General features: G+C 58.6%; 1 protein-coding gene across 2 annotated transcripts in view; it reads right to left on the bottom strand.

The window, feature by feature from the left end:
- Window positions 1–631: 631 nt before the first annotated feature.
- The window catches only part of PHRF1 (PHD and ring finger domains 1), a 30,459-nt gene continuing 4,295 nt past the window's right edge, over window positions 632–26,795 (bottom strand). Inside the window, exons 3-18 of one of the 2 annotated variants that reach the window (XM_007465917.1) lie at window positions 26,659–26,757; window positions 22,964–23,178; window positions 21,900–21,983; window positions 20,173–20,291; window positions 13,941–14,038; window positions 13,498–13,673; window positions 12,834–12,960; window positions 9,354–9,484; window positions 6,658–6,839; window positions 6,148–6,267; window positions 5,479–5,633; window positions 2,289–4,862; window positions 1,904–2,049; window positions 1,408–1,683; window positions 1,188–1,316; window positions 632–775 (exon numbers count right to left, since the gene is read on the bottom strand). In XM_007465917.1, coding sequence (XP_007465979.1) covers window positions 632–775; window positions 1,188–1,316; window positions 1,408–1,683; window positions 1,904–2,049; window positions 2,289–4,862; window positions 5,479–5,633; window positions 6,148–6,267; window positions 6,658–6,839; window positions 9,354–9,484; window positions 12,834–12,960; window positions 13,498–13,673; window positions 13,941–14,038; window positions 20,173–20,291; window positions 21,900–21,983; window positions 22,964–23,178; window positions 26,659–26,757 — 4,775 coding nt within the window. The remainder of the gene's footprint in view (window positions 776–1,187; window positions 1,317–1,407; window positions 1,684–1,903; window positions 2,050–2,288; window positions 4,863–5,478; window positions 5,634–6,147; window positions 6,268–6,657; window positions 6,840–9,353; window positions 9,485–12,833; window positions 12,961–13,497; window positions 13,674–13,940; window positions 14,039–20,172; window positions 20,292–21,899; window positions 21,984–22,963; window positions 23,179–26,658; window positions 26,758–26,795) is intronic. The other variant, XM_007465916.1, reaches the window with a different exon arrangement.

Raw genomic sequence — 26,795 nt, 5'->3', positions numbered from 1 at the left:
GGCCCCCTGGCCGCCCCCCCCCCACGTAGGCCTCCTGTGCACACCCGTTCTCCTGACTTCACAGTGAAGAAACTCAGGGCACGCTTTAGAGCCAACAAACTGCTCCAAGAGTGCAAGGGCCCCTCAGGACACGTGTTCCCCCCCTGCCCCCAGAGGGGGCAGCACCTGAGGCCCCTCCGCCGTAAACAGGGCTCCATCTGTGCTGCGCCCAAGGCCTGTCCCTGGCCTTCAAGACCCGCCAACACTGCTCTGCCTGGGAGGTGGCGGACCTAAGTGTAAACCCGAGCAATTACTTATAAAACACGAGCAGACAAGGGAATCCTGGGACCAGATGGTTGCGTGTGGGAGAAGCGCCACCCCCCCGCCCCGCCTTTGGTTTCTCATCACCTAAGGCTTTGCCTTTCAAGTACTGAGCCAATCAAGACATTTCTAAAGATAATCCGTTTTTGATAAATTAGAACACAGTGGGAACAGTGTGTGTCTATAATATACATACAAAAGTCCAGTTTTAAACTGTGAGCAAGACAGGTGCACAGTCCACGTGCAATCACAGAAACCCTGGAAACAGGAGGGCGAGTGGCCCGGAGTCTTCTGCTTCGGCTGCTCCAGCCAGAAGGGCCCCGGGCAGGCCTCAGCCCTCGGCACCCTGGGCAGGTGGCTCCTCACCGGCCTCGGCCCGCCGGTGTCTGCGCATGTGCCGGTACTTGTCCACGTAGGCCTTCACCAGGTTGCCCACCTTCACGGGGTTGATCTCCCCACTCTTGCTGTGGCAGATCTGGGGGAGGGGGACACAGTTACCGGGATGTCCCTGCAAACCTGCGTGGTCAGGGATCATGGGGGTGGAGCCCTGGGGACCACGCCGTGAGGGACAGCAGGCAGCCTGACGTGCGCCTGCCTGCTCTGCCCCCCTCAAGGGCTGCTGAGGGTCCCACTGAGCTCAGCTGGCATGTCCATCTCAGGGTCGCACTTCCTACCCGTGAGCTGTGGGTTCAACGTCTCGTGTCATTTAGCCTCTTTGGCTAAAGTCACGAGGACACAGCCCTAAGCCCCTCACAAGCACCAGCATCTTATACCCCCGAAGCATCAACGAGGCGTGGCTATAACCGGCCTGAAGCTGCGGCCAGCATGTGGCCGGGCGACCTTGGGGCCGGAGCCCCGCGCTCTGGGCTCAGGGACCCCACGCCCACCTTCTGCACGGCCTTGCGCAGGATGTCCTTGTACTCGTCCTTCGTCACCTCCCTCCTCTGGTAGAAGGGCTTGATGGCCAGCTTCACCTCCTCCACGGCCCGCTCCTGCACGTGCAGCTTCTTCATGTACTGGGGGGAGGACACCAGTGAGGCCCCCGCCCACCGCCCGCCCGCCCGCCCGCCCGCGCCAGTCCCTGGAGGAAGGAGGGGCGGGACTCACCTCCTCGTTCCTGGTCTTCTCCGAGGCTGGCCTGGGAGCAGCTGTACTCTCCTCGGAGCTGTTGGCCGTGGCGGTGGTCACGGTGGCAGCATGACCAGCCGGCTCTGAGGCTGCAGTCAGGACGGTGGGCACCGGGGCGGGGCTCTGGGCCACCCCGCAGCCCATCAGGGGCAGGCTCCCCTGCAAGAGGAACTGGACCGCGGGCTGGCTGACAGGTGCGTATGGCGGGACCCTCGAAGGCAGAGCCGGGGTGGGGGGCAGGTTCGGGCTCTGTACCTGGGCGAGAGCACAGCCCGCTCAGCCTCCGCAGAGCTCGGTGCCCCAGTGCCCAAGGCAATGCGCTCCCAACCCCCACTCCCGAACCACTAAAAGCCCCGGCAGAAAGGGGCTGGTGCATGAGGCCCTCAGCCCCAACCTGGCCCAGCTCGAGGGGCCTGAGCCCAAGGCCACATCCCTGCAGCCCAGGCGCCCACATCCCTGCAGCCCAGGCGCCCACCTGAGAAGGGTCAGCATCAGGAAAGCCAGGCTCTGGAAGCACATAAGTAGGGAGAGGGGGCTCAGAGAAGGGAGCCTGCTGGAACGCAGCCACGGGGCCCGCGTCCTCGGTCTCCCGGGGCTTCTGCAGCCTGTGGAGCGGCGTCCCTGAGGGCCAACACAGGGGGGTGGGTGCTCTGTGGCCACGCCAGAAGGCTGTTTCCTGGCTGGAAAATTCCAGAAAAGCATCCCAGCAGCAAGGACCACAGGTCAGGCCGTGGCCATCTCCCTGCGTGACCGAGGAGGCCCGTGAGCCATCCAGGGATAAGACTCCGTGGTGGTCGCTCTGAGCCATCCTTGTATCCTGCCCTGTTACCCCGCCCCGCCCCGCCCGAGCGCCTACTCACGCAGGCCTCTGTCCTCAGCCGGAGCACCGCTCTCCACCTCCTGGAGGTCCCAGGTGACTCTCTTCACCAGCGCCTTAGCCCGCAGCAGGGGGTTCTGAGAGGGACCCTCCTCCTTCCCCGCAGGCGCCCCACCCATGGCTTGGCCTCCCAGAGCGCAGGGAGCTGTGGCTGCCTCGGCCGCGTCCTGCTGGAGCAAGTGCTCCTCTCGAGGGCCCTCCATCCTGGGCAGGGGCTGCGCCGCATCTTCACCATGGATCCGAGACACCTCCCTGCGGATGATGGCCACGGCCAGGCCAGCGTCGTGCTGCTGGCCAGCCGGGGGCCCAGTGGGCTTGGGCAGGAGGCCTCGCTCTGGGGAGGAGTCCGTGCTCTCCGGGGAGGGCGGGGAGCTCATGTCATCAAGCTGCATGAAGATGGCTTCGTTTGAAAAGTCCTCGAAGAGGTGCCCCGCCTCCACAGAGTCACCGTAATCCAGATCCTCGGGGGGGTACTCGGCTGGCACCTCCTGGACTGGGGGGACCTTTGTGGGGGGCTTGTCAGCCTCAGGCCCCTCCAGCAAGGCATCTGTTTCTGCCAAGGCCAGGGGCTCCCTGTCCGGCCTGGGCTCCCCCTGGGGAAGGGGTGCCGGAGAGGCCTCTTTCGGGGCCAACTTCCTCTCTGGGGAGCGGGGACGGGGCCGTGGGCGTTTCTCACGGGACCGAGGCCGCCGATGCTCCCGGGGCCTGTGCTCCGGGCTGGGTGACCTGGACCTACGCCGCCTCCTCTCCCAGGAGCCTCGCCTGTCTCGGAGCCACGCGGCGCTCTCCCTGTCGGGCCGCTCCCTCCTCTCCCGGGGGTGCCTGGGCCTCCGGGCTCTCTCCGGGCTGCTGGGGGGTGAGCACTCCCTCCCCCGAGACCGGGACCCCGACCTCCACCTCTTCTTCCTCCTGCCCTCGCGATGCTCGTGGGAGGAGCTGCCGGGGCTGCCGGAGCGGGACCTCCGCCGGCCTCGGCCCCAGGAGCCCCTCCTCCTCTCCCTGCTCTTGTCCTTGGCCTTCCTCCGCTTGGTGCGCTCGCGGCTGCTGGAGCGGTCGCTGGAAGACCTCCGATCCCGGGCCTTGGGCCGGTGCCTCTTGGCCTGGTCCTCACCTGCCGGTGGCGACGCAGACCGCGAGCTCCTGTCCCCCGAGCGCGATGAGCGGGACCCTGAGCGGGCCCTCCGGGGCTCCCTGGTGGCGACCCTCGGCCTCTGGGCTTTCTTCCCACTGCGGGAGCTGGACCTGGAGCGGGAACGGGTGGGGGACCGCAGCTCCACGACCCTATGGGTGGTCACGGGCAGGGCATCTGGACTGGGTGGGGCGTCCGGCTCCAACGCAGTCACACAAGTCACTGTCCGCCCCTCTGGGCCAAAGAAGGAGCTGCGGGGTGGTGGGTCCTCGTCCCCCCAGGGCTCCGGCGGGGACAGCCTCTGTGCCTGTGCCACGGGCTCCTCCTCGCCCTGGAGCTCGGGCAGGCCGCAGGGCCCCTGGGGGGGCTCAGGCTCCTTCCCCATGCCGGTCTGCACCGTGTAGGAGGTGACGCAGCGCACGGGCGGCAGCACGGGGGCCTTGGGGCTGTCAATGGAGATGGTGCGCGTGATCTCAGAGGGCAGGAGGCCAGAGCCCGGGTGCTCGGGGCTGCTGCTGGCCGAGCTGGAGTCAGAGCCCGTGGGGTTGAAGGGGTCATAGATCTCGCTCCTGAGCTGCTTTGTCTTCCTGACGGAGAAGAGGGGCACGGGGCTCTCTCTTCTCTGCACCTTGCTGTCCACGGGCCGGAACGTGTTGCAGAAGCCGGGGCTGAGGGCTCTGCCGGAATGGGCTGTGTTCCCAGGAATGTTGATTCTGAAGCTCTCAAAGGTGGAGCCAACACCCTTCCCCCGGGAGGGGCCCAGCGGGGCAGGGGGCTGGGGGCCGCCCCCTGAGCGTGTGCTGGGCTCCTGAGCACCCCTGCTGCTGGGCTCACCCTCCGCCCTGGTGCCACAGCCAGGCTGCCCGGGGCCCTCCCTGCCCGTCAACCGGCTGATGCAGGAGCTGGGAATCTCGACTGTGTGCCCGCCGGCAGGGACCTCGCCCACCCGCCTGTCGTCTCTCCTGATCTTTGGTATCCTGGGGAGCTCGGAGATGTCCGTCCTCCTGGGAGCTGGTCTCGGGGCCTGTCCCAGCACCATGCTCTCGGAAGGCGAGTTAGAGCTACCATTCGAGGTCTTCAATGCCACAGACCTAAGAGGCGGAGGGTGCTTGCTGTCGCCGTTAAATCGGGGGCCGTCACTCTGTTTTAAGCTGGGTCTGCTCACGCTGGACAAGGTCTGAGACTGGCCTGACTGAGGGGTCACCAAGGAGTCCAGTCTCACAGCTGCCCCCAACGTGAGCGCAGGGACATGGGCGGGGGTGGGTGGGGCCGGGGATGTGCCCAGGGTAGCCCTGCCTGGACAGCTGGACCCCAAGCTCTCTGGCCCGCTTCCTGGCTGAGTCCCTCTGGGCTGTGGGCAGGCCCCAGACCCGGCGCCTTCTGCCCCTCTGGATGGACCAACTGAGTTTCGCTGAAAAGAAACTGGCGCTAAAAGACAAAAGGCAAACAGCCATCAGTCCCCACCCCCATCCTTAAAAAGCTCCACCCTTCTCAGAACGCCCTCCCAAAGGTGCACGGTTTCCACTCCCGTTCGCTCTGGCTGGGCACAGGGACGGGGCTGGAGGCTCACTCTGCTGCTGCCCACCAGCCCCTTCTGCTTCATACACTATCTTCACGCTATTTGTGGATCAGAAGGGGCCTGAGCCCGTGATGGACACTTGAAAACAGGGTAGCACCCCAGTCTACCAGTGACCACGCCCATGCAGCCTACCCTGCCCTCCATGGCCGGATCCCCCCAGGCCCGAATCCCCCTGGGGCCCAGATCCGTGGAGAGGGCTCCACGCTGGTTCCTGGGGCTGTGAGAACAGACGGCAGCTGCTGACAGCAAGGAGGGCCTGTGGGCTGCCTGGAAACTTCCCCAACAGATGTGCTATCAGAAAGCGATGGGACAGGCATCTTCAGTCCCTCAGCACCCTCACCTACACTTGGAAGCAAACCCTAGAGCCGCTGGGTCACACCACACGACTGTTCCTGGAGGAACGCGTGTCCTCATCTCCAGGCGCGCAGAGGTGGGGATGGCGGGCCGTGCGCAGAGGCTCCTCACCTGCCCTCTTGGCGCTGAGGGAGCCGTCGCGGTGGATGACGATGTCGGCGCCGTTCATCATCAGGAAGCTCTGGCCCGACAGGATGCTCCCCAGCAGGTCAGGGCCGGGGTCCACGTCCACTTCCGGCTGGGGCGCCATGGCGGGAGCGCTCCGCCTGCAGGGCAGACCCGGGGCAGGCCCAGCCGTCACGGCCCTCCTGCCCACGCGCCTCCACACCCAGGTAGCAGGCAGTGGCCCCGAGGGGAGGAGTGAGACCCACCCGGCAGCTCGGACTAAAGGAAGATGGGGTGCGGGGGGTGGAGTCGTCCGAGGCTTTGGCCCTGGCTCCACCCACTGACAGGCAGGAGCTCGTGAGCAAGGCTGACTGGTACAGTTGGTTAGGTCTTTCTTTTGGAGGGTCAGACAGAGGAAGAGCCTGGCGCCCCGCCCGGCCCCTCCCTGCTGTGGGCTCCGCAGCAGAGCCAGGCTCACGGAGGCGGCCTGTGGGCGCCCCTGGCTCGGGACTGGCTGCAGCACTCTTCCTCGACCGAGAGCCAGAGGACAGGCCACGGGAGACGCCGCGGGTGCCAGGCAGCAGAGCGCCAGCCCAACATGGAGCCTGCGGTCCTTGCACGCCTGGGGCCCCACCCCGCACCACCGCCCCGACCATCCTGTCCCCCAGGACACACCTGGAGAGCCCCATGGAGACGGGCCTGGCCACGGGCTGGTGCGACCGCAGGGCTGACCGGGACAGGGTCCTCCTCTTGGCGCGCAGAGGGGAAGCAGGGCTCGCAGATGCCTCTTCACTGCTGAAGGAGGACACATGCCAAAGGGCACGGGGTGACCCTGCACATCGAGGCCCAGGGAGCCACCCCCCAACCTCTCAGCAGCGTGTGGCACAGGCGGGCTAAGCGCTGCCCCCACGGCAGCCCTCGTGACTCAACAATGACCCCAGGCCCCATGCAGCGGTTTTCTGTCAGCAGCTGTCTGAGTCTCTGAGCGGGGATGGGGTGGGGGACAGGCGTGCAAGTTAGATCTTTCTCCAAATTAGGGGACGAGTAGGTACAGAATTCTGAGAACAACTCGGAAGCAGGAATTTCACAAATGCGAATTCTGAGGGTGAGCCAGGCCTCCACCAGGGGCGACATGCCCACGGGCCTAGGAAAAGTGAGCCCCCCCAGCTCCCTCTCTGCAGTCACCTGTCAAAGGGGTCCAGCTCATAGGGGTCTCCAAACAGGGAGAGAGAGGCTGCCCCGATGTCTGCACGCATCAGCCCCAGAGAGGGGTCGGCAGGCTTGTACACCGAGGGGATACAGGCTCCATGGGCTGGCCTGCGGAGGCCCAGCGTCCGCGCGATGCGGGAACGAGCTGTGGCTTCATTCTGAACCCAGGGGACAGAGGGAGAAACACTGATCCACAGGGCTGAAATCGACAGCCTCCATCCCGACTATGAATCCGCAGCACCAAACACTGGGCCGACCGAGTGGCCACAACCCTGCAGCCTGAGGGTCACGTGTACACCTCACCCCCACCCAGCTCACACCGGGTGCTGGCACCCCAGGGAGCAAGCGCCTTGACGGGTTGTAGCCCAGACCCCTGCGCCCCCCACGGTCCCAGGAGCCGCTCTGCGGGGCCCAGAACACATCTTGTCTCAGCCCCATCTTCAATCCGTGCTGCAGAAACGTGCATATTTATCGGCGAATCTCTAAGTAATTGCAAAACAAGGGTCCTTCTATGACTCCCGCTATGCGCCCACACACGGGGCTGAAGCTCGCCCAGCGCCACCCGCATCCGACGCTCCCTTTACCTTCTTCCCTTTGCTCTTCTCCCCGCGGCCCTGCCGCCTCCTGGGCCTCGTCCCCGAGCTCCGGCTCCTCACACACGACCTGCGCTGGGCTTTCTTTCTTCCCGACACTTTCCTCCGTCTTCCTACAAAGAGCACATTGACAGCGCGCACTTCACTGTGCGCCCCGCCCCAGGTGTCCCCCCAAGACCCAGCGGATGACGACTGTCCATCCCGGCCTGCGGCCTCTTCCTCTTTTTACCGTTTTTGTTATAGGGTTTTACATACTTCGCAAAGGAGGAGGGGAGGGGAAGGCAGCGCAGAGCAAAAACAGAGTAGGTCCGAGCCGACTTTGATTTGTAGACCTCATTATTAGAACCAGCTGATTACTTTACACGATTATGAAACAAAATTAAATTAGAAAACACAAACCCTAATAATCAAAAGTAAAAGGAAACACTGGCTCCCAGCTCTGTATCCACTTGGTGGTCTCACCCCGGAGAAGCACTCTCCCAGAGGCTTGGAAACAGACGACCTCACGGTACGTGTCCAGTAAAACGTATCCTGAGGATTACATTGCAAACGCAGCAGCGTTCCGTCCCCCTCAGCCACCCTGGGGCGCTACGGGCTGACTGGGGACGAGCCATGGCAGCCACAGGGCGCCCTAGTTCTGTGATGCTCCAGCACCCCCGAACTCTCAGGAACCCCAGCACAGAAACAGCAGAGGTTCCGAGAAGACGTGCGCTGTTAAAGCACTTCCGCTACGCTTGAATCTGTGACCTCGCGATGAAGCTAAAAGCCCTACCTGATCTCCACTGAAGGATGCTACAAGCAGCTTGGGGGTTCTGAGAACTGCTCAACAAAGGAAACAGACGGAGGCGCCAGCGAGCCCGTGCTGTCCACGGAAACTGCACTCCTGGAAGCAGCCCGTCAGGAGGAAGCCTCTCCTTCACCTCCTCCGTGACTTCATGGATCTGAGACCTGAGCCCCGGGGCTGCCTGACTGTGAACAGAGAGCCTGGCGGAGCTGCCCGCTGGGAGGACCCCCAACCCCAACCCAAGCACCCCTTCAAACCCCCCACCAACCCAACGAAATGCCCACCTGCACCTGAGCCAGCCTCGGGGCTCCGGCCGCCCAGCCGGAGCAGGTGAGACCTGCCCACGAGGGATGCACCGGGACAGGAGACCCTGCATCACCCCCAGTCAAGAGGACACAGAGACACTTAACAGGCAGCCACTAGCGCAACACAGATCTCCTTTGGCTCGAGATTCAAGTAAGCTATTTTTTTTTAATTCCATCACAATTTGTGACACAATTAGAACTTTCAACACCGACCAGCTATTTCGCCGTGCTGTGCAATTATTGCTCATCTCCTTGGGTGTAACAACGGCCTCGTTGTTAAATCAAAAGAAAGACTCCCTCTTCCAGAAACATATTGTGAGACACTTAGAGGTAAAATGAGGATCTGCTTCAAAATAACAGAGGAGGAGGGGGTGGAGAGAAATGAAGCAGCCCCGGCCAGGAGTCGCCAGGCCATGGCAAGACGGTCACAGGGAGCTGTTCCTGTCTCCCTGCGCTTCCACGGTGTGACTACGTCTGTAAAAAGTGCGAAACATTGGGCTTCTCTGGTGGTGCAGTGGTTAGCCTGCGGAGGCCCAGCGTCCGCGCGATGCGGGAACGAGCTGTGGCTTCATTCTGAACCCAGGGGACAGAGGGAGAAACACTGATCCACAGGGCTGAAATCGACAGCCTCCATCCCGACTATGAATCCGCAGCACCAAACACTGGGCCGACCGAGTGGCCACAACCCTGCAGCCTGAGGGTCACGTGTACACCTCACCCCCACCCAGCTCACACCGGGTGCTGGCACCCCAGGGAGCAAGCGCCTTGACGGGTTGTAGCCCAGACCCCTGCGCCCCCCACGGTCCCAGGAGCCGCTCTGCGGGGCCCAGAACACATCTTGTCTCAGCCCCATCTTCAATCCGTGCTGCAGAAACGTGCATATTTATCGGCGAATCTCTAAGTAATTGCAAAACAAGGGTCCTTCTATGACTCCCGCTATGCGCCCACACACGGGGCTGAAGCTCGCCCAGCGCCACCCGCATCCGACGCTCCCTTTACCTTCTTCCCTTTGCTCTTCTCCCCGCGGCCCTGCCGCCTCCTGGGCCTCGTCCCCGAGCTCCGGCTCCTCACACACGACCTGCGCTGGGCTTTCTTTCTTCCCGACACTTTCCTCCGTCTTCCTACAAAGAGCACATTGACAGCGCGCACTTCACTGTGCGCCCCGCCCCAGGTGTCCCCCCAAGACCCAGCGGATGACGACTGTCCATCCCGGCCTGCGGCCTCTTCCTCTTTTTACCGTTTTTGTTATAGGGTTTTACATACTTCGCAAAGGAGGAGGGGAGGGGAAGGCAGCGCAGAGCAAAAACAGAGTAGGTCCGAGCCGACTTTGATTTGTAGACCTCATTATTAGAACCAGCTGATTACTTTACACGATTATGAAACAAAATTAAATTAGAAAACACAAACCCTAATAATCAAAAGTAAAAGGAAACACTGGCTCCCAGCTCTGTATCCACTTGGTGGTCTCACCCCGGAGAAGCACTCTCCCAGAGGCTTGGAAACAGACGACCTCACGGTACGTGTCCAGTAAAACGTATCCTGAGGATTACATTGCAAACGCAGCAGCGTTCCGTCCCCCTCAGCCACCCTGGGGCGCTACGGGCTGACTGGGGACGAGCCATGGCAGCCACAGGGCGCCCTAGTTCTGTGATGCTCCAGCACCCCCGAACTCTCAGGAACCCCAGCACAGAAACAGCAGAGGTTCCGAGAAGACGTGCGCTGTTAAAGCACTTCCGCTACGCTTGAATCTGTGACCTCGCGATGAAGCTAAAAGCCCTACCTGATCTCCACTGAAGGATGCTACAAGCAGCTTGGGGGTTCTGAGAACTGCTCAACAAAGGAAACAGACGGAGGCGCCAGCGAGCCCGTGCTGTCCACGGAAACTGCACTCCTGGAAGCAGCCCGTCAGGAGGAAGCCTCTCCTTCACCTCCTCCGTGACTTCATGGATCTGAGACCTGAGCCCCGGGGCTGCCTGACTGTGAACAGAGAGCCTGGCGGAGCTGCCCGCTGGGAGGACCCCCAACCCCAACCCAAGCACCCCTTCAAACACCCCACCAACCCAACGAAATGCCCACCTGCACCTGAGCCAGCCTCGGGGCTCCGGCCGCCCAGCCGGAGCAGGTGAGACCTGCCCACGAGGGATGCACCGGGACAGGAGACCCTGCATCACCCCCAGTCAAGAGGACACAGAGACACTTAACAGGCAGCCACTAGCGCAACACAGATCTCCTTTGGCTCGAGATTCAAGTAAGCTATTTTTTTTTAATTCCATCACAATTTGTGACACAATTAGAACTTTCAACACCGACCAGCTATTTCGCCGTGCTGTGCAATTATTGCTCATCTCCTTGGGTGTAACAACGGCCTCGTTGTTAAATCAAAAGAAAGACTCCCTCTTCCAGAAACATATTGTGAGACACTTAGAGGTAAAATGAGGATCTGCTTCAAAATAACAGAGGAGGAGGGGGTGGAGAGAAATGAAGCAGCCCCGGCCAGGAGTCGCCAGGCCATGGCAAGACGGTCACAGGGAGCTGTTCCTGTCTCCCTGCGCTTCCACGGTGTGACTACGTCTGTAAAAAGTGCGAAACATTGGGCTTCTCTGGTGGTGCAGTGGTTAAGAATCTGCCTGCCAATGCAGGGGACCAGGGTTCGAGCCCTGGTCCGGGAAGATCCCACATGCCGCAGAGCAACTAAGCCCATGCGCCACAACTACTGAGCCTGCGCTCTAGAGCCCGTGAGCCACAACTACTGAAGCCCGCGCGCCTAGAGCTCGTGCTGCACAACAAGAGAAGCCACCACAATGAGAAGCCTGCGCACCGCAATGAAGAGCAGCCCCCGCTCATCGCAGCTAGAGAAAGCCCGCGCGCAGCAACGAAGACCCAAAGCTGCCAATAAATTAATTAAATTATTTTTTTTTAAAAAGTGTTAAATATTCACAGCAAAGATGTAACAGCCAAACGTGGGGGCCACTCGGGACAAAGGGAGAAGTGAGCCCGTCTCTCCAGGAGCTGCAGCACCTCTGGCCCTTATCCTGGGACGGGTCTGTGAAATGCAAGGGAGCAAGTGCTGGGACTGAGAAGTGAGACCCTGGACACGAGGGGAGATCCAGACAGAAAATACGAGAAGCAAAACCTCTCTCATCCTAAACTTCAAGGCAGTGATCAGCGTGACCTCAGGGTACAGCTCCTGGCTCCATCCACTACACGGGGCTGCAAACCAGGACCGCCCACTGGCGGCCCTCGGGTGTCTTCTCTGTGCTCAGCTCTTCGGGGGCGAGGGCTCTCCGGGAGCACATATGCGCTCGGCACCCAGCAAGGCCACGCAGGGCAGCGGAACCTGACACACACACGCCCGCTGGGGGTGGGGAGGACGAGCGGGGGCAAAAACGCGGCACAGCTACAACGTGCACGTTGTAGTCACCTCCAACACACGTTCACTGGTTGCGCCAACTAGTCTACTGCTCTCTACTGACCCAAAGCAGCGGAAACACCTGCCTGCAGGAAAGATACTCACAGCAGCTTTATTACAGAACCAACCCAAATGCCCGGCACAGGCAGGTAGACAAGCTGGGGTGGTTCGTGCCATGGCATGTTCCTCACCAATAAACAAAAATTAACCCCAGGCACCCACTACACAGGCCCCCCAATCACTTTGCTGAGCGACAAACCAGAGCACACACTCAAGACCTCACGAGTGAGAACCGAGGATGGCACGGCTAGCGTCAACGACAGGACGGCAGGTGCCTGGAGGGGCTGCCTGGGGAGTGGGGGCACCGGCTGGAAGCCTCGTCGGTCTCACCGGGAACCATATGCCCAGAGTGGATGTGCTCATCACAGAAAATGTATGTCTCAATAATGTTGATTTTTAAAAGACCACAGATTGCAACCCGCTGAATGAAACAGGAAACCACATCTACTGGTTTAAATGAATAGTCAAGGAGAAAAAGGAAAGCTCTTCTTTGGAGAATTCCAACCCCTGAATATAAACGGAGCACAGACCCAGAGATCGCCAAGGATGTCAAACTGGGGTGAAAGCTTCTCCCCAGGCAGGGATGTCGACTACCAAAGAAAAATGGAACTTACTGGGACAAAATTACCGAGACTAACACAGAAAAGGACTAGAAAACGTGAACAGTGCCAAAACCAGCAAAGACACTGAATTCATCATTGTAGCTGTTCCCACCCAGAAAAGCCAGGTATGGGGCTTCACCTGTGTGTTGCCCAATTTAGAGAAAACATAGCGAATCTTCCACAAGGTCCTTGGGGACTCTTCCCGATCAACTTCGGGGAGGCTGTGTCACCCTGATGCACATGTAGGGCGCTGCTGCATAAACAGCACCCTGGGGGGTTCAGAGGGAAGGACCAGACCCAGACCCCTGGGCCTGCAGCGCCTTCTGCGCGATGGTCTGCGGAAACCAGGCTACAGGAATGGCAGCCACCACTGGAAGCCAGAGACCGAGCCAGGCCTACCTGCTTTCCTCCTCCGACGGGCAGGGGCTCGCGGCCCGGGGTGCTGGTACACGGCTGTGCTCAGCCCAGCGGCCACGGCTTCGATGGTCTCATCCAGCAGAGGAGACATGAGGTACCTCGGGACGTGCTGCACAGCGCGGGACGGCGCTGGTCAGGGGGGGCCGGAGCCGCCTCAGGCCCCTCGAGGGAGCCCCGAGGAGCCCCCTGAGCCCCCTGGAGGCTGGATGCCTCAGCCTGGCAGCAGCAGACATCACGCAGGCTGCTGGGGGCTCCCCAAGGGCCCAGTGGGAAGTGGGGTCTGGGAAGGCCTCCCGAGGAGCAGGCCGGGCAAGGATGCAGAACAAGGAGGGCTCGCGGGCCTCAGAGTGGAGGGCGGAGGTGCCAGGAGGGACTGTGGGCATCTGTGGTGGGGTCCCGGGACCACGTTCCCCACGAAGTCCTCTCAGCGCCTCTCAGTTCAGTACTACGGCCTTGGCAGGTGACAACTGCAAGGCAGGGGACCCCCGGCAGCTTCCACGATGCACCCATGGGCCAGGCCACCGACCAATGGCCAGACCCGACTGCCCAGTGCCCCCAGGGCCAGCTCTCCACTGCTGCCGCCGCCTCACGCCCACTTGGCTTTGTTCCCTGCACGCGGCCAGGATGCGAAGCCACCAGCACCCACCTGGATCCTCCTGGCTGTGGAGATCCGGTTCCGGTTCACCGTCGCTCGGACCCTCTCGCTCTGCCGTGTCCTGGCAATGGCCCGGGTCCTCCCCGCGTGTGGCTGAAGCCGGCTGGTGGTGGGCACTACGTCGGCCAAGAGCAGGGAGACCTCCTCCTCGCTCACGGGACCCGCGTCTTGGAAGAAAACACCCTGGGCTGACGTGCATTCCGCTGAGCCCTGGCCCTGGTAAGAGGACTCCGGGAAACGGGGCACAGGGGGTGCCTCCCTGGAGCTTGGGCCCCTAGACCCCCATCGGCCAACCCCCCGTCTCCAGCCCGTGCCCTGCCCAAGGAGTGCAACCGAAAGCCGCCCCTCCTGGAGAGCCGGATGCGATCTCCCCAGGACGAGGGGCCGGCCCCACAGGAAGGGTCCGGGCCACCTGAAGGGGAGCAGCGTGTTACCTGCAGCAGGGGCGGCCCCGGGGGCAGCACATTCTGGACAGAACCACTCGTCCACTGGCACCTCCTGGAGAGGGGGGTCCAAACACTCCATGTGGTACCTAGGAAACGAGACGGTGTCCCCAGCCTCACTGTCCCAGCCAAGCGAGCCCTATGACAGGCCTCCCGACAACACACCCTGCTGTGGATCTCGTGGCCCCCCAGTCCACGTGTGGAAGCCCTAACCCCGCAACCCGACAGCACCTGGAGACGGCCTGTGGGGGTGACGAAGGTTAAGTGAAGTCATGAGGGTGGGGCCCTGACCAGGGACACAGCACCCCCTCCCCGACCGTGAGCTCTGCCAGGACGGACTTGGATGCCCCCACCCGAGGCCGCGGGGGAGGCCGCCTGCTCAGAGGCCTGCATGCTTAGAGAGCTGCAGACACCTGTCTTCTCACTCTCCCACCGGCATTCTGGGTGGACAGACCCCCACCGCAGGCTTCTGGGCATCTCTGCCCTCCAAGAGGACCGTGACAGCCGCCAAACTCTCCCCGGGGAACATACCATCTGGAGGGACAGAGCTAAGAGAGCGACAGCGGGACCCTGACGGCAGCAGGGTGGCACCCACCATCCTGGGAGGCCAGTCTCCAAGGAACTAACACCGCGCACGGCAGCGCCGCCCAACAGCGCCTGCTTTTCAGTTGCTGGAGGAGCCACCGCTGGCATGGGCCGCCGGTGCCGGAACCCTCCAAACTCCATCCCAATGTCCCAGATGGCGCCGAGCCAGGTGGAAACCAGCGCCGAGCCCACACTCCACACCCGAGCCCAGGCTGGACTCAGCTTTGAAGCCGCGTGCCGCTCACAGCCCTGCCCTGCGTGAGGGTCCAAGACAGACCCACAGGGCGAAGCTTGCCTCGACCCCCTGGCTGGACCTCACCCAAGCACCCTGGGGATGGACGGCGGGAGGCCGCTCCTCCTAGGACGTAGCAGGCTGGCACCAAGGACCAGGGAGCACCCTGAACCCCAACTAGGTTTCAGCCTGAGAAGATCCTCCAGGATATGGTCTCAGGTACAACATCCAAAAACTGAGTGGCAGCTTCTGACAGTGTCCCCAGGATGAAGCGTGGCTCAACCCTGTTCTCGCCACCAAGCCCCAGGGCCTGGGAGCAGAGGCTGCCGGGGGTGACCCAGCCAGTCTGCACCCAGTAGTCCCTCCACAGAGGAGATGGCTGAGGGCTCAAACCCAGGAGAGCCCCATGATCGCCCAGCAGGACCGGCCTGCAGCACTCACTTGAGCACAAGGATGACCTCCTCCCACCGGGAGAGCCACAGCCATGCGGCAGAGAGGTCCTCCCTCGAGAATAAATACTGCTACATAAAACACAAATGGGGGAACTCCCTGGCAGTCCAGTGGTTAGGACTTGGCGATTTCACTGCCAGCGTCCGGGTTCAATCCCTGGTCGGGGAACTAAGATCCCAAAAGCCACGGAGCACGGCCAAAAAAAAAAACCAAGGCAAAACCCCCCACAAATAATCTGTACCTTGCTTCATATAACAGTGAAAGAATCTGGCATATTCATGTATCTACAGAGAGGCTTGTGAGTTACTCATTTAAAAATGAGTAACAGGGCTTCCCTGGTGGCACAGTGGTTAAGAATCCGCCTGCCAATGCAGGGGACACGGGTTCGAGCCCTGGTCTGGGAAGATCCCACATGCCACAGAGCAACTAAGCCCATGTGCCACAACTGCTGAGCCTGTGCTCTAGAGCCCGCGAGCCACAACTACTGAAGCCTGTGCTCCAGAGCCCCTGCTCTGCAACAAGAGAAGCCACCATAATGAGAAGCCCGCACACTGCAACGAAGAGTAGCCCCCACTCGCCACAACTAGAGAAAATCCACGCGCAGCAACAAAGACCCAACACAGCCAAAAATAAAAACAAATAAATAAATTTATATTAAAAGAAATTTCAGTTGCATCTCCCATTATTAAAGAAAAACGAGTAACAGAGTGATCTTATACTTGTAGACTTTTGACTTTACTTGAAAGACTTAACTGTAAGAAAATTTAGCTAATGGCAAATATTAGCAGTGAGAATATTCAGAAGCATATGAATCACTATATTTTTTATCAGTTTTAATGTTTCAGGTCTATCACAATTTTTATGTACTTGTTTTATCTGTTAAATTCAAGCACATAAAAAAAAATAAGTTTATAAATATACTTTACAACAAAAAATATTTTTGATGAAGTTGCAAAAATCCCCGAGTCACTGTTAAAACTACTAAAATTGGGGCTTCCCTGGTGGTGCAGTGGTTGAGAGTCCGCCTGCCGATGCAGGGGACACGGGTTCGTGCCCTGGTCTGGGAAGATCCCACATGCTGCAGAGCAGCTGGGCCCGTAAGCCATGCCTGCTGAGCTTGTGCGTCTGGAGCCTGTGCTCTGCAATGGGAGAGGCCACAACAGTGAGAGGCCCACATACGGTTAAAAAAAAAAAAAAAAAAAGAATTAACATAATCAAGGATTGTAGGCTCAGAAAAGCCAATCCCGAGAAAGAACTGAGCTGGAGGTATCACCCTCCCTGACTTCAGACTATGCTACAAAGCTACCATAATCAAAACAGTACAATACTGGCTCAAAAACAGATACACAGAACAATGAAACAGAAAAGAGAGCCCAGAAATAAACCTACACTTACATGATCAATTAATCTACAACAAAGGAGGCAAGAGTATACAATTGAAGAAAGACAGTCTCTCCAATAAGTGGTGCTGGGAAAGCCGGATAGCTTCACGTAAAAGAATGAAATTAGGACACTTTGTCACACTACATACAACAATAAACTCAAAATGGATTAAAGACCTAAACATAAGACTGGAAACTATAAAACTCCTAAAAGAAAACAATAACAGAACACTCTTTGACGTAAATCACAGCAATGTTTTTGGGGATCTGTCTCTCAAAGCAAAGGAAATAAAAGCAAAAATAAACAAATGGGACCTAATTAAACTTTAAATCTTAACTTTTGCACAGCAGAGGAAACACTGACAAAACGAAAAGACTTCCTGAATGGAAGAAAATATTTGCAAATTACATGACCAACAAGGGATCAACATCCAAAATATATCAACAGCTCATACAACTCAATATCAAAAAAAGTGATTAAAACATGGGCAGAAGACAGCAGACATTTTTCCAAAGAAGACATACAGATGGCCAAAAGGCACATGAAAAGATGTTCAACATTGCTAATCATCAGAGAAATGCAAATCAAAACCACAGTGAGACAACACGTCACACCTGTCTGAATGGCTTTCGTCAAAAAGACCACAAATAGGGCTTCCTGGTGGCGCAGTGGTTGAGAGTCCGCCTGCCGATGCAGGCGACACGGGTTTGTGCCCCGGTCCAGGAAGGTCCCACATGCCGCGGAGCGGATAGGCCTGTAAGCCATGGCAGCTGAGACTGCGTCTCCGGAGCCTGTGCTCCGCAACGAGAGAGGCCCCAACAGTGAGAGGCCCGCGTACTGCAAAAAAAAAAAAAAAAAAAAAGACCACAAATAACAAATGTTGGCGAGGATGTGTAGAAAAGGGAGCTCTCTTGCACTGTTGGTGGGACTGTAAATTGGTGCAGCTGCCATGGAGAGCAGTATGGAGGTTCCTGAAGAAACTAAAAATAGAACTACCATATGATCCAGCACTTCCACTCCTGGGTACTTAACTCAAGAAAATGAAAACACTAATTCAAAAAGATACATGCACTCCAATGTTCACAGCACTATTCACAAAAGCCAAGATATGGAAGTAACCCAAGTGCCCATGAACAGACAAATGGATAAAGAAGATGTGGTGTACACAAACACACACCTCAGCCATAAAAAAGACTGCAATTCTGCCATTTGCAAAAACATGAACGGACCTGGAGAGTGTTACACTTAGTGAAATAAGTCAAAAGAGAAAAACAAATACTCTGTGTTATCGCTTATATGTGTAACGTAGAAATGAAACAAACCACCATATATAATAAAACAGAAACAGACTCAGATACAGAGAACGAAGTAGTGGTTACCAGTCAGTAGAGGGGAGTCGGGGAGCAAGACGGGGTATGGGTGGGATTAAGAGACACAAGCTACTCTGTATAAAATAAGATACAAGGATACACTGCACAGTACAGAGAAGTAGAGCCAATACTTTATAATCACTTTAAATAGAGCATAACTGATAAAAATTTTGAATCACTGTGTCGTACACCTGAAACTAATATAACTCTATAAACCAACTATACCTCAATTAAAAACAAAATGCATGCTACGTTCCACTCAATTTTGTTACGAACCTAAAACTGCTCTGAAAAATAAAATCTATTAAAAAAAAAAAAAGGACTGTAGACTCCATTTAAAAGCTTAAGGGTGGGAGGGGGGGCTTCCCTGGTGGCACAGTGGTTGAGAACCTGCCTACCAATGCAGGGGACAGGGGTTCAAGCCCTGGTCTGGGAGGATCCCACATGCCACAGAGCAACTGGGCCTGTGAGCCCAACTACTGAGCCTGCGCGTCTGGAGCTTGTGCTCTGCAACGAGAGACCGTGACAGTGAGAGGCCCGCGCACCGTGATGAAGAGTGGCCCCCGCGCGCCGCAACTACAGAAAGCCCTCACACAGAAACGAAGACCCAACACAGCCAAAAATAAATAAATAAATATTTAAAAAAAAAAAAGCTTAAGCAGGGAAGCAACTGGGCCTGTGAGCCCAACTACTGAGCCTGCGCGTCTGGAGCTTGTGCTCTGCAACGAGAGACCGTGACAGTGAGAGGCCCGCGCACCGTGATGAAGAGTGGCCCCCGCGCGCCGCAACTACAGAAAGCCCTCGCACAGAAACGAAGACCCAACACAGCCAAAAATAAATAAATAAATATTTAAAAAAAAAAAAAGCTTAAGCAGGGAACTCCCTGGCGGCCCAGTAGTTAGGACTCGGTGTTTTCACTGCTGAGGGCCCGGGTTCAATCCCTGGTCAGGGAACTAAGTAAGATCCCACAAGCCACGCAGCAAGGCAAAAAGGAAAGAAAAAAAACAAGGGATAAAAGCTCAAGGGAAAATCGAGGCTTTGTGAGTGAAAGCTCCAACAGCCTCATCCAGGGCTCCCCAGCATCCTCAAGGCCACTGGAAGGCACACAGCCTCGTCTGGCACAGGGAACCCAGGCCAAGAAGGCAAGGCTGGTGACAAGGGCCAGGCCAGGCCAAGGGGTGTGGCAGCCAGTACCAGGCCTCTCCTTCCCACCACGTGTGGACTCTCAGGCAGCATCCAGCTGTCCCAGGCCCCGAGCAGCCACCACCACTGGGGAAAAGGGTGCAGTCTGCATGTGAGCAGACCCCACTCGGTCATGGAGTGTGACAGCAAGAGCCGTGAGCTGGACACACGGGTCTGCAGGACACCCAAGGCTCCACTTCTGCCCTCCAGCCCCAGACCAACAATAGGCTTGAGGGGACCCGCTCAGACATGGCCAACTTCCGGGACTCCAAAGGGGCAAGGAGCAGCAAGGTCAGGCAACCGTGTCACCGAACACGGATGCAGGCCGAGACTGGTGAGAAAGGAGGGAGGAACGCATTGCATTCTCAGCTGCGTGAGCCCCGAGGGCGGGGCTCAGAGGAAGGTGGGAGATGCTGCCAGGCCCGGGGACGGTGACCTGCTGTCTCAGTGCAGGGAGGTGGCAGGTAGTGGGCCCCGGTGGGCAGCCCAGGCAGTGTCTGCACTGGGACAAGCGCAGGCCCCACAGGTGCCCATCCTCCAGGGCTTGTGCTGCTCCAGCACAAGGAAAGGGCCTGACAAGAAGCAGGGGACCCAATGGTGTTGAGGAATGACAATCAAAGGGGCTCCATGGACACAGGGGTGGCTGGCAGCCTGGCTGGAAGCGCGTCCCACTGTCCTGCCGTGTGAAGCTGCCCCGGCCCCTGGCCTCGCACAAAGGGTGGGTCCCGCTCATGTCCGCCCCCGGCCCAGCCAGCCCACACCCCCATTTCTTGCCTCTCCCCCTCGTCCTGAGATACTAGGTACATCTCTGCAAGCGGCCTCAGGATATCGTCTGGAAACAGGTGGAGGATATAAACAGCGATGGGGGGGGACGAAGCACGCGGAGCCCAGGACGCAGGGGTTCAGATGACTCTCGGGGGGCAGGTGGTGCTGAGCACAAACACGGCTGGGCAGGCCCCTCTAGCAGGTCAACAAGACCAGCTCTGAGCCGAGCTCAGGGCACCCGACGGGAGGGGCTCACCCAGCGTCGCAGCCGTCGCAGAGCAGCAGACGGTCCTCCCGGTCGCTCCTGCCGCACACCCCACAGAAGGTCGGGTCTTCATCCTCGTCCTCCCCAAGCCTGGCGCTCTCCACTGGGATCTGGGGAGAGGACAGCGTGCTCAGCACATGGCAAGCGGGACCCAAATCCCAGAGCCGGTTATATCACGGTTTGCAATGGACCCAGAGAAGATTCACACGGGCTCCACGGGCCCCGAGGTTCTGAATTAACACGCACCAGTGACTTTTATGTTTTCTAACCATCTCAGGGTAGTTAGCCCTGAGGAAAAAAAGCGATTCAACAGAAAAAGTCTGACCCACGGAAGGGCCCCAGAGCGGGACAGGCGAGACAGCCAAACATGAGGGCTACGCTGCACGGACCACGCGGGTGGAGAACAGGGAAGCGCCGGGCTCTCATCCCCCGAGAACTGTCCCAGGACCAAGCAAAGACACAGAAACGTGACTGCCAAATGACACTCAAACATGTGCTGCCCCATGACAATCACAGCTATTCCTCATCGCTGCCGCCAGCCCGAGCCACCTCCACAGGCTGCCTCGGTCTCCTGCCCATGAGTCCCACTGGAAAACAGCCTCTGCAGCTCACTTCCCCGCGGGTGACACGCCTGAGCCACACTCTCTGCCTTTGCTCCTGTACCAGCCAGGGACTCTGTGCTGGGTCTGCACCTGCACCTCCTGGACTCTGTGCTGGGTCTGAGCCGCTCTCGGATCTCCTTCAACTGGACCTGCTGGCGTGTAAGTGGGCCCTCCGCCCACCTCCCCTTCCCACAAGGAGGCGCTCGGGGCCAAGGACTCAAGAGGCAGGGACTCAAGGAAACAAAGCTTGCCTGCGGGGAAACTGCCAGCGCTCCCCAGAGACCTCAGGCAGAAGAGCAAGGCGCCCGGGGCAGGCCACAGGAGGCTCCACCAGCAGGACGGGACAGGAGCTGCTGGCCCCGGCAAAGACTGCAGGAGAAGTCTGCTCACCCAGAGCCGGAGTCCTCGCACATCCCTGGCTCCGCAAATAAAAAGGCACATCTGCGGCTATAAGACTCGCTGAGAAGATGTAAGGCGAGTCTCTACGAGTCTCTTTTTCTTCTTTATGGCCGAGCCGTGCGGCCTGCAGGAACTTCCCCGACCAGGGACTGAACCCAGGCCATGGCAGTGAAAGCAAGGAAGCCTAACCATTAGGCCACCGCGGAACTCCCTCAGCAAGTCTTTCTAATGCTGCTCCTCAACAGAAGACGACGTATGGAGGCCTCCCAGTCCCCAAACAGCAGGTGAGCAAAAGCACGCTTTTAAGAGCAAGGAAAACACCTTGTCCCAAGCCCTTGTGCTCCTGCCATGCGCCTTCCGAAGTCTGGTCCCGAGAGAGCTGGCCCCCTCACCCAGGTCTGAGGTCCACACCCTGACCTTCCCTGCCTGCTGTGGCTGCTGTGGCTCAAGAGGAGAGAAGCTCGGAGAGGCAGAAAAGGCGTGTGGGAGTGGAGAGGAGGAAGTCTGGGAAACCGCTCCCATGCAGAGCCCAGGCTGGCCGGGCACACGGCACCACCTCCAGCACCGGGTTTCACGTTCACGGCCGCAAATGGCCTTTTAGTCGATTTCTAAAGCACACGTGACCAACACTTCAGGAAAGCAACTTGCCTTTTGAAGGCATGTTTTCCCATGAGATGGGGACCAATGTAACACACAAAAGGGGGCGCCTACACTTACCTTCTTCAAGACTTTACCGCCAAATTGAGCTCGAATACAAATACATTTAAATATAGTTCGATCAACTGGACAGGAATTGGCATTCTGTAAGAAAGAAAAATCACACTGCAACTGCAACCTTATAGAATCACTTTCACTATTAATACCATCTGAAAATAATTTTATTTAGAAGTCCAGACTTCCTTTTACATTAAAAATCTAGTTTGCAGAATGCCTGTATAGGCTAGGCCCTGTGCTAGCGGCTGGGGATACAGCGGTGAAGAAGAGAGGCAGAAATCAAATCCCTGCCATGCGGAGCGGCTCTCTTGGAGGCCCGTCAGCGCTGGGAGGACAAGAGGAGGGGAAGGGGTGGGCGGGACAGCTGGGTTACTGGCCAGCAAGCAGGGGGCGGGGGAGAAGAGGCCGGGTGCTTGAGGCGACGCCGTTACTGTCATCCTCGCCGGGTTAGGGCGGGCACGGTGCGGTGAGACCTGCCGCGTTCCCGGGGTCCGAGCTGGTGAGGGTGGGAACAGAAAAGAATCAGGCAGGGCCGCTGGTCCTCGAAGACGGTGAAAGGCACGGGGCTGCGGGCCACGCGTCCTTGGACTCATTACTTCTTTGAGGTTTTTCACAAAGTTCAGAAAGTAGGGAGGAGGCAGTGCTTCTAAAGCTCACCCTGCAACACTGCACCATCTGGTGAACCCCGTGTGCTTTTACTGCTAATCACACGACTCAGGCTTTCCTGGGTCTATGAGATGACCCCTTAGCACGTGAGCACCAGCCAACTCGGCCTGAGCAGGCTGCCCCTGGGCCACTCAGGATTTCTGGTCCCCGAGGGGCACTGGCCCATAAACAACCCTCCTGATCCAGCTCTCCACGAGCATGTCACCCCACAGCGAGCTTCACCGACCAGCCCAAGGGCCTAGAGCTCAAATGAAGCAGAGATCAAGCTCGGACGCCACCTGGGGCTCCAACGCCTGCTGTAGAGCAGAGACCCAGACCCTTGAGAGGCCGGCCATGGGCGGGGTCACACACACAGAGAGGCTAGCCCGAAGGGAGGAAGTGCCCGAAGAGGAGCCACGCACCTTGGACCACTCCACGATGCAGTCGAGGCAGAAGTAGTGGGCACAGTTCTCCGGTGTCCCCACAGCCTGGTCCCTGAAAGCATTAAGACAGATCGGGCAGCTCTCCGAATCATCATCAGAGTTAAATGCACCACTGGCTTCCAGCGCCCCCCGAGTAGCCGCTGCTGCTGCTAACGTGTCCACATCGTCGCCGTCTTCTTCGGAATCCTCGGAACCTTGACAAAGAGGCAATGTTACAAGTCCACAAACCGGAGTACAGGAGGCGTGCAGGCCGCAGCCGCACTCGGGTGAGCAGGGTCCCGAATCCCACACACGAGGGACAGACCTGCTCCTGCAGCCCCACCAGGGCAGATGTCACCGGGCATTTTAACCCGAAGCTGCTTCCAAGCTCAGGGGACACCAGCCCCCCGCCCCAACTTGGAGCCGAATCAGAACCCTCATGAGGCAGGCAGCCTCCAGGGGCCAGCCCGCCTCTTGGCTCAGCGCAGCGGCCTCCAGAGGGCGCCACGTGCCGTCAACACCCTTCTCAAAACAGTGTCAGTGAGCCACGGCCCTCAGGAAAGGCCTCTCTTACAGGTCTTTCATTTTTCTTGCTTCAGGGATTAGAGAGCATGAATTCCTAACCCAGCAAGCTGGCCACAACAGTCCTGATCTATTTCTGAAAGCTTCTGAGGCTGGGGTTAGGCCAGCAGAAAAGGAAGGAGACACATTCAATTCACAAGGCAGAGCCAACACGTGCATTCGTTTTCTCTCCCCGCTGAGCTCCACTGAAATAATGCCACTTCACACGGGCAGAAGCAGGCCAGGGGTGCGGCAGGCAGGGCTCTTACACGCCCCCGAGACCCTGCTGTCTCGAGGCAAAGGGAAACTAGAACATAACCAAATGAGTTCTTTAAAAGCAGTTTTCTCTGGCTGGTTGTACAACGTTGCGGCCTATCCACTGAGGGGTGGCTCCCAGGAGCTGAGTGACGACTGCCTCCCCTGGCAGCCGGCCAGAGACAGGACTGGAGCCCCATGCCCGCAGGGATCTGAAATCTGCTGACAAGCCATGACCCTGGGGAGCACCCTGAGCCTCAGATGGGAACGGCAGCCCTGTGACCCCTTGATGTCAGTCGGGTGAGACCCAAGCAGAGGACCAGCCGCCAGCGTCTGGACGACAGACCCGTGGGAACCACTGAGCCACTAAGCACGCGGTTCTCAGCTGCTGTGCTCGCGACGATCTGTTACAAACCAAGAGAAAACTAACAAAATTGGTGTCCACAAAATTTTGGAGAATGACTTTGCTCAGCTTCCTGCCTGGCTATGGGCGTGGAGGCTGGAGGATCTGGTTCTTCCTCCGGAATTCCAGAAGGCTCAGGAACTGAAGGGAAGGCAGAGCTGGCCATCTGAGGGCCACCTGACCCCTCCGCGGTGTCCCACCCGCGGAGGACGCCTTTGAAGTGCCTGAGGGGCAGCGACCACCAACGGAGAGGCGGCTAAAGACACAGGCAGGTGCCAAGACCCTGGGCCACCCGCCTCCCCACCCTGTCTCAGGGGCTGCCGGACCAGGCCCCAACCAGACGAAGGACCAGGCCAAGGGAGGTGCAGACATGGGTGCCAGGCCGGCGTGGCAGCTGGCAGCACGGCACGCCTGGGAACCCAGCGCAGGTGAGGGCACGGCTCACACGAGGGCAGGACCACACTGGAAAGAGCTGGGAGCGAACCGAGATGAGGCCGAGTAGGGAGGGGCTGTGAGCTGAGCAGACCAGGATGCATGCGCACCACCTGGAGAGCGGGCTGAGGCAGCGGGTCAGAGTCCCAAGTCCTCATGTTTCATCCTAAGACTTGAACAGATAATAAGTATCTAAAGTTGAAAACTGAGCAACAGCGACACAAGCAAGTGACTTTCAGGAATCAACACTAGCGCAGGAAAAGCAAAAAGATGAGTAGAAAGAGCTGCCAAGGGAAGGGGGACGTGGCAGATACCAGGCCCGTAAAGATGCAGGTAACTCCCTTTGAAGACACTACCTTTGAGACCTCTTAAATTCTCACCAGCCACAGAGATACGCTCCTTGCCTGTGAGTTTCGCTGACCGGCGTGGAAAACTAGGGGTGTCTGGTGGAGTTTTACTGCCCATCAGCTATGGCCGTGGCCTCCAGGTGCCTGCTCGCCACCGGGCACCTCCTCACCACCCGCGGGTCTGCTGGGCACTGGGCTGTACGCCAGCTGTCCCTGCACGGCACTCCCCACTAGCCCATGTCCCCCATTACCTGGCTAACCCTCCTGCCCTTCAGATCACAGCTCAGATGTGTCTTTCTGGAAGCTTCTCCTCACCAGCCCAGGCCCACAGGGGCTGAGGCCTCCCCATTCCCATGACGTCCCCGTAAACACACTCTTGGCATCTATCACCTGACCTAACTGCTCCTTTACACCGTTGTCTCTGCCGCTAGGCAGTTAGCTCGGGCAGAGAGCCCCGGCTGGGCTCCCGCCCGCCCTCCAGCCTGCAGCCCCCGTCCTCTGGCCTCCAGTAGAGCCTCAAACCTCTGCTCGAGGGATGAAGTGACAAAGACCTAATGTCCTCTGCCACCAGCCCGGTCAAGGCCACATGCCTGTGCCAAAGCCCCAAGCCCATCTGCAGAAACAAGCGAAGACCTGCAAACTCAGCACAGAACTTCACGTGCCTGCACAGAAGTCAAAATCTAACTCTGGAAGAATATGTCACCAACACACGCGCGGCAGCAAACTCACACTGATGTGCTGTGTCAGTGCTCTTCCTTCACAAGCACTGTCCCACACATGAGGGGTTACCTTTCTGGAACATTCTAACTTTCATAAACACAGGAGTCCAAGGACTGTGATAAAAAGACTAGGCAGATGCTTCAGGACCACACACGTCCTGAGTGGACAGCTGTTGTCAGAAGGAAGAGAGCCGTAAGCCAAGCTTCCAAAGCCCGGTGCCACGTGGGGAGGGGGCTGAGTGCGCCTCCCTCTGAGGGGCTGGGACAGGGCAGTCCAGCCTGGGGACCCCACAGGACACATACCAGCCAGGATGCCTGGGAAGGCCAGGGAAGGAGGTGCCGTGAGGTCCTCAGGCGGCACTATCTCCCCTTAATGCAAAGCTCCCCGCGCAGGAGTTCAGAGGCACAAACATCAAGCGATGTAAACAGCCTGGGAATTTCTTAATAAAGTCATTCCGTGCATCTGCCAGTTCTCTCAGGGGTTCCATCAAGAGTGAGAGAAAGAGCCACAGGAGGCACCGCCATCTTGCCCAGGTGGTCCCTGGGGTCAGGTGGCTCCCTGGTCAGGTGGTCTTAGGTCCCGGCAAACCTCGGCTCATGCTACCCCTGCCCTGCAGCAGGGGCTGGGGGCCTGCTCTGCCCGCAGGTCCAGTCCGGCTGCGCTCTCCCTGGCAACGCCCTTCGCACTGCTCCCTGTTCTCAGGCATTTTAACCTCCTGCCGCCACCAGGGAAGAGACCTATCCACTGTGCCATCAGCTCAACTACATCAAAGCGAGCCAGCTTCCCAGCTGAAGACGAGACCCACTGCAGGGGACTGCCAGACAAGGCTGCCGTGCTAGGGAGTTTCACCCCCAGTGTTCACAGCCCCAGGTGGTCAGCGCGGTTAAGACAGCAACTTCAATAAGGCCGCTTTATAACAGCAATCCCTGTCACGAGAGAGGGGACACGTGGGGCCGCTCTAACGTCAGCGTTCTCACCAGATCCGTCTTCCAGGTGCCCCTCCTCGTCCTCGCCGTCACTGTGCTCAGTGCACGTGTCGTCTTCAGAGCCCCCACTGTGGGCATCGCTGCTTCCTTCTAGATGGACAGGTAAACACAGGTCGGGGGGGGGGGGC

The sequence above is a fragment of the Lipotes vexillifer genome, unplaced genomic scaffold (assembly GCF_000442215.2).
Source record: "Lipotes vexillifer unplaced genomic scaffold, Lipotes_vexillifer_v1.1 scaffold1094, whole genome shotgun sequence".
Taxonomy (NCBI): Eukaryota; Metazoa; Chordata; class Mammalia; order Artiodactyla; family Lipotidae; genus Lipotes; species Lipotes vexillifer.
The sequence above is the reverse complement of the archived record's forward strand: the minus strand, read 5'-3'. Positions and strand labels throughout refer to the sequence as shown.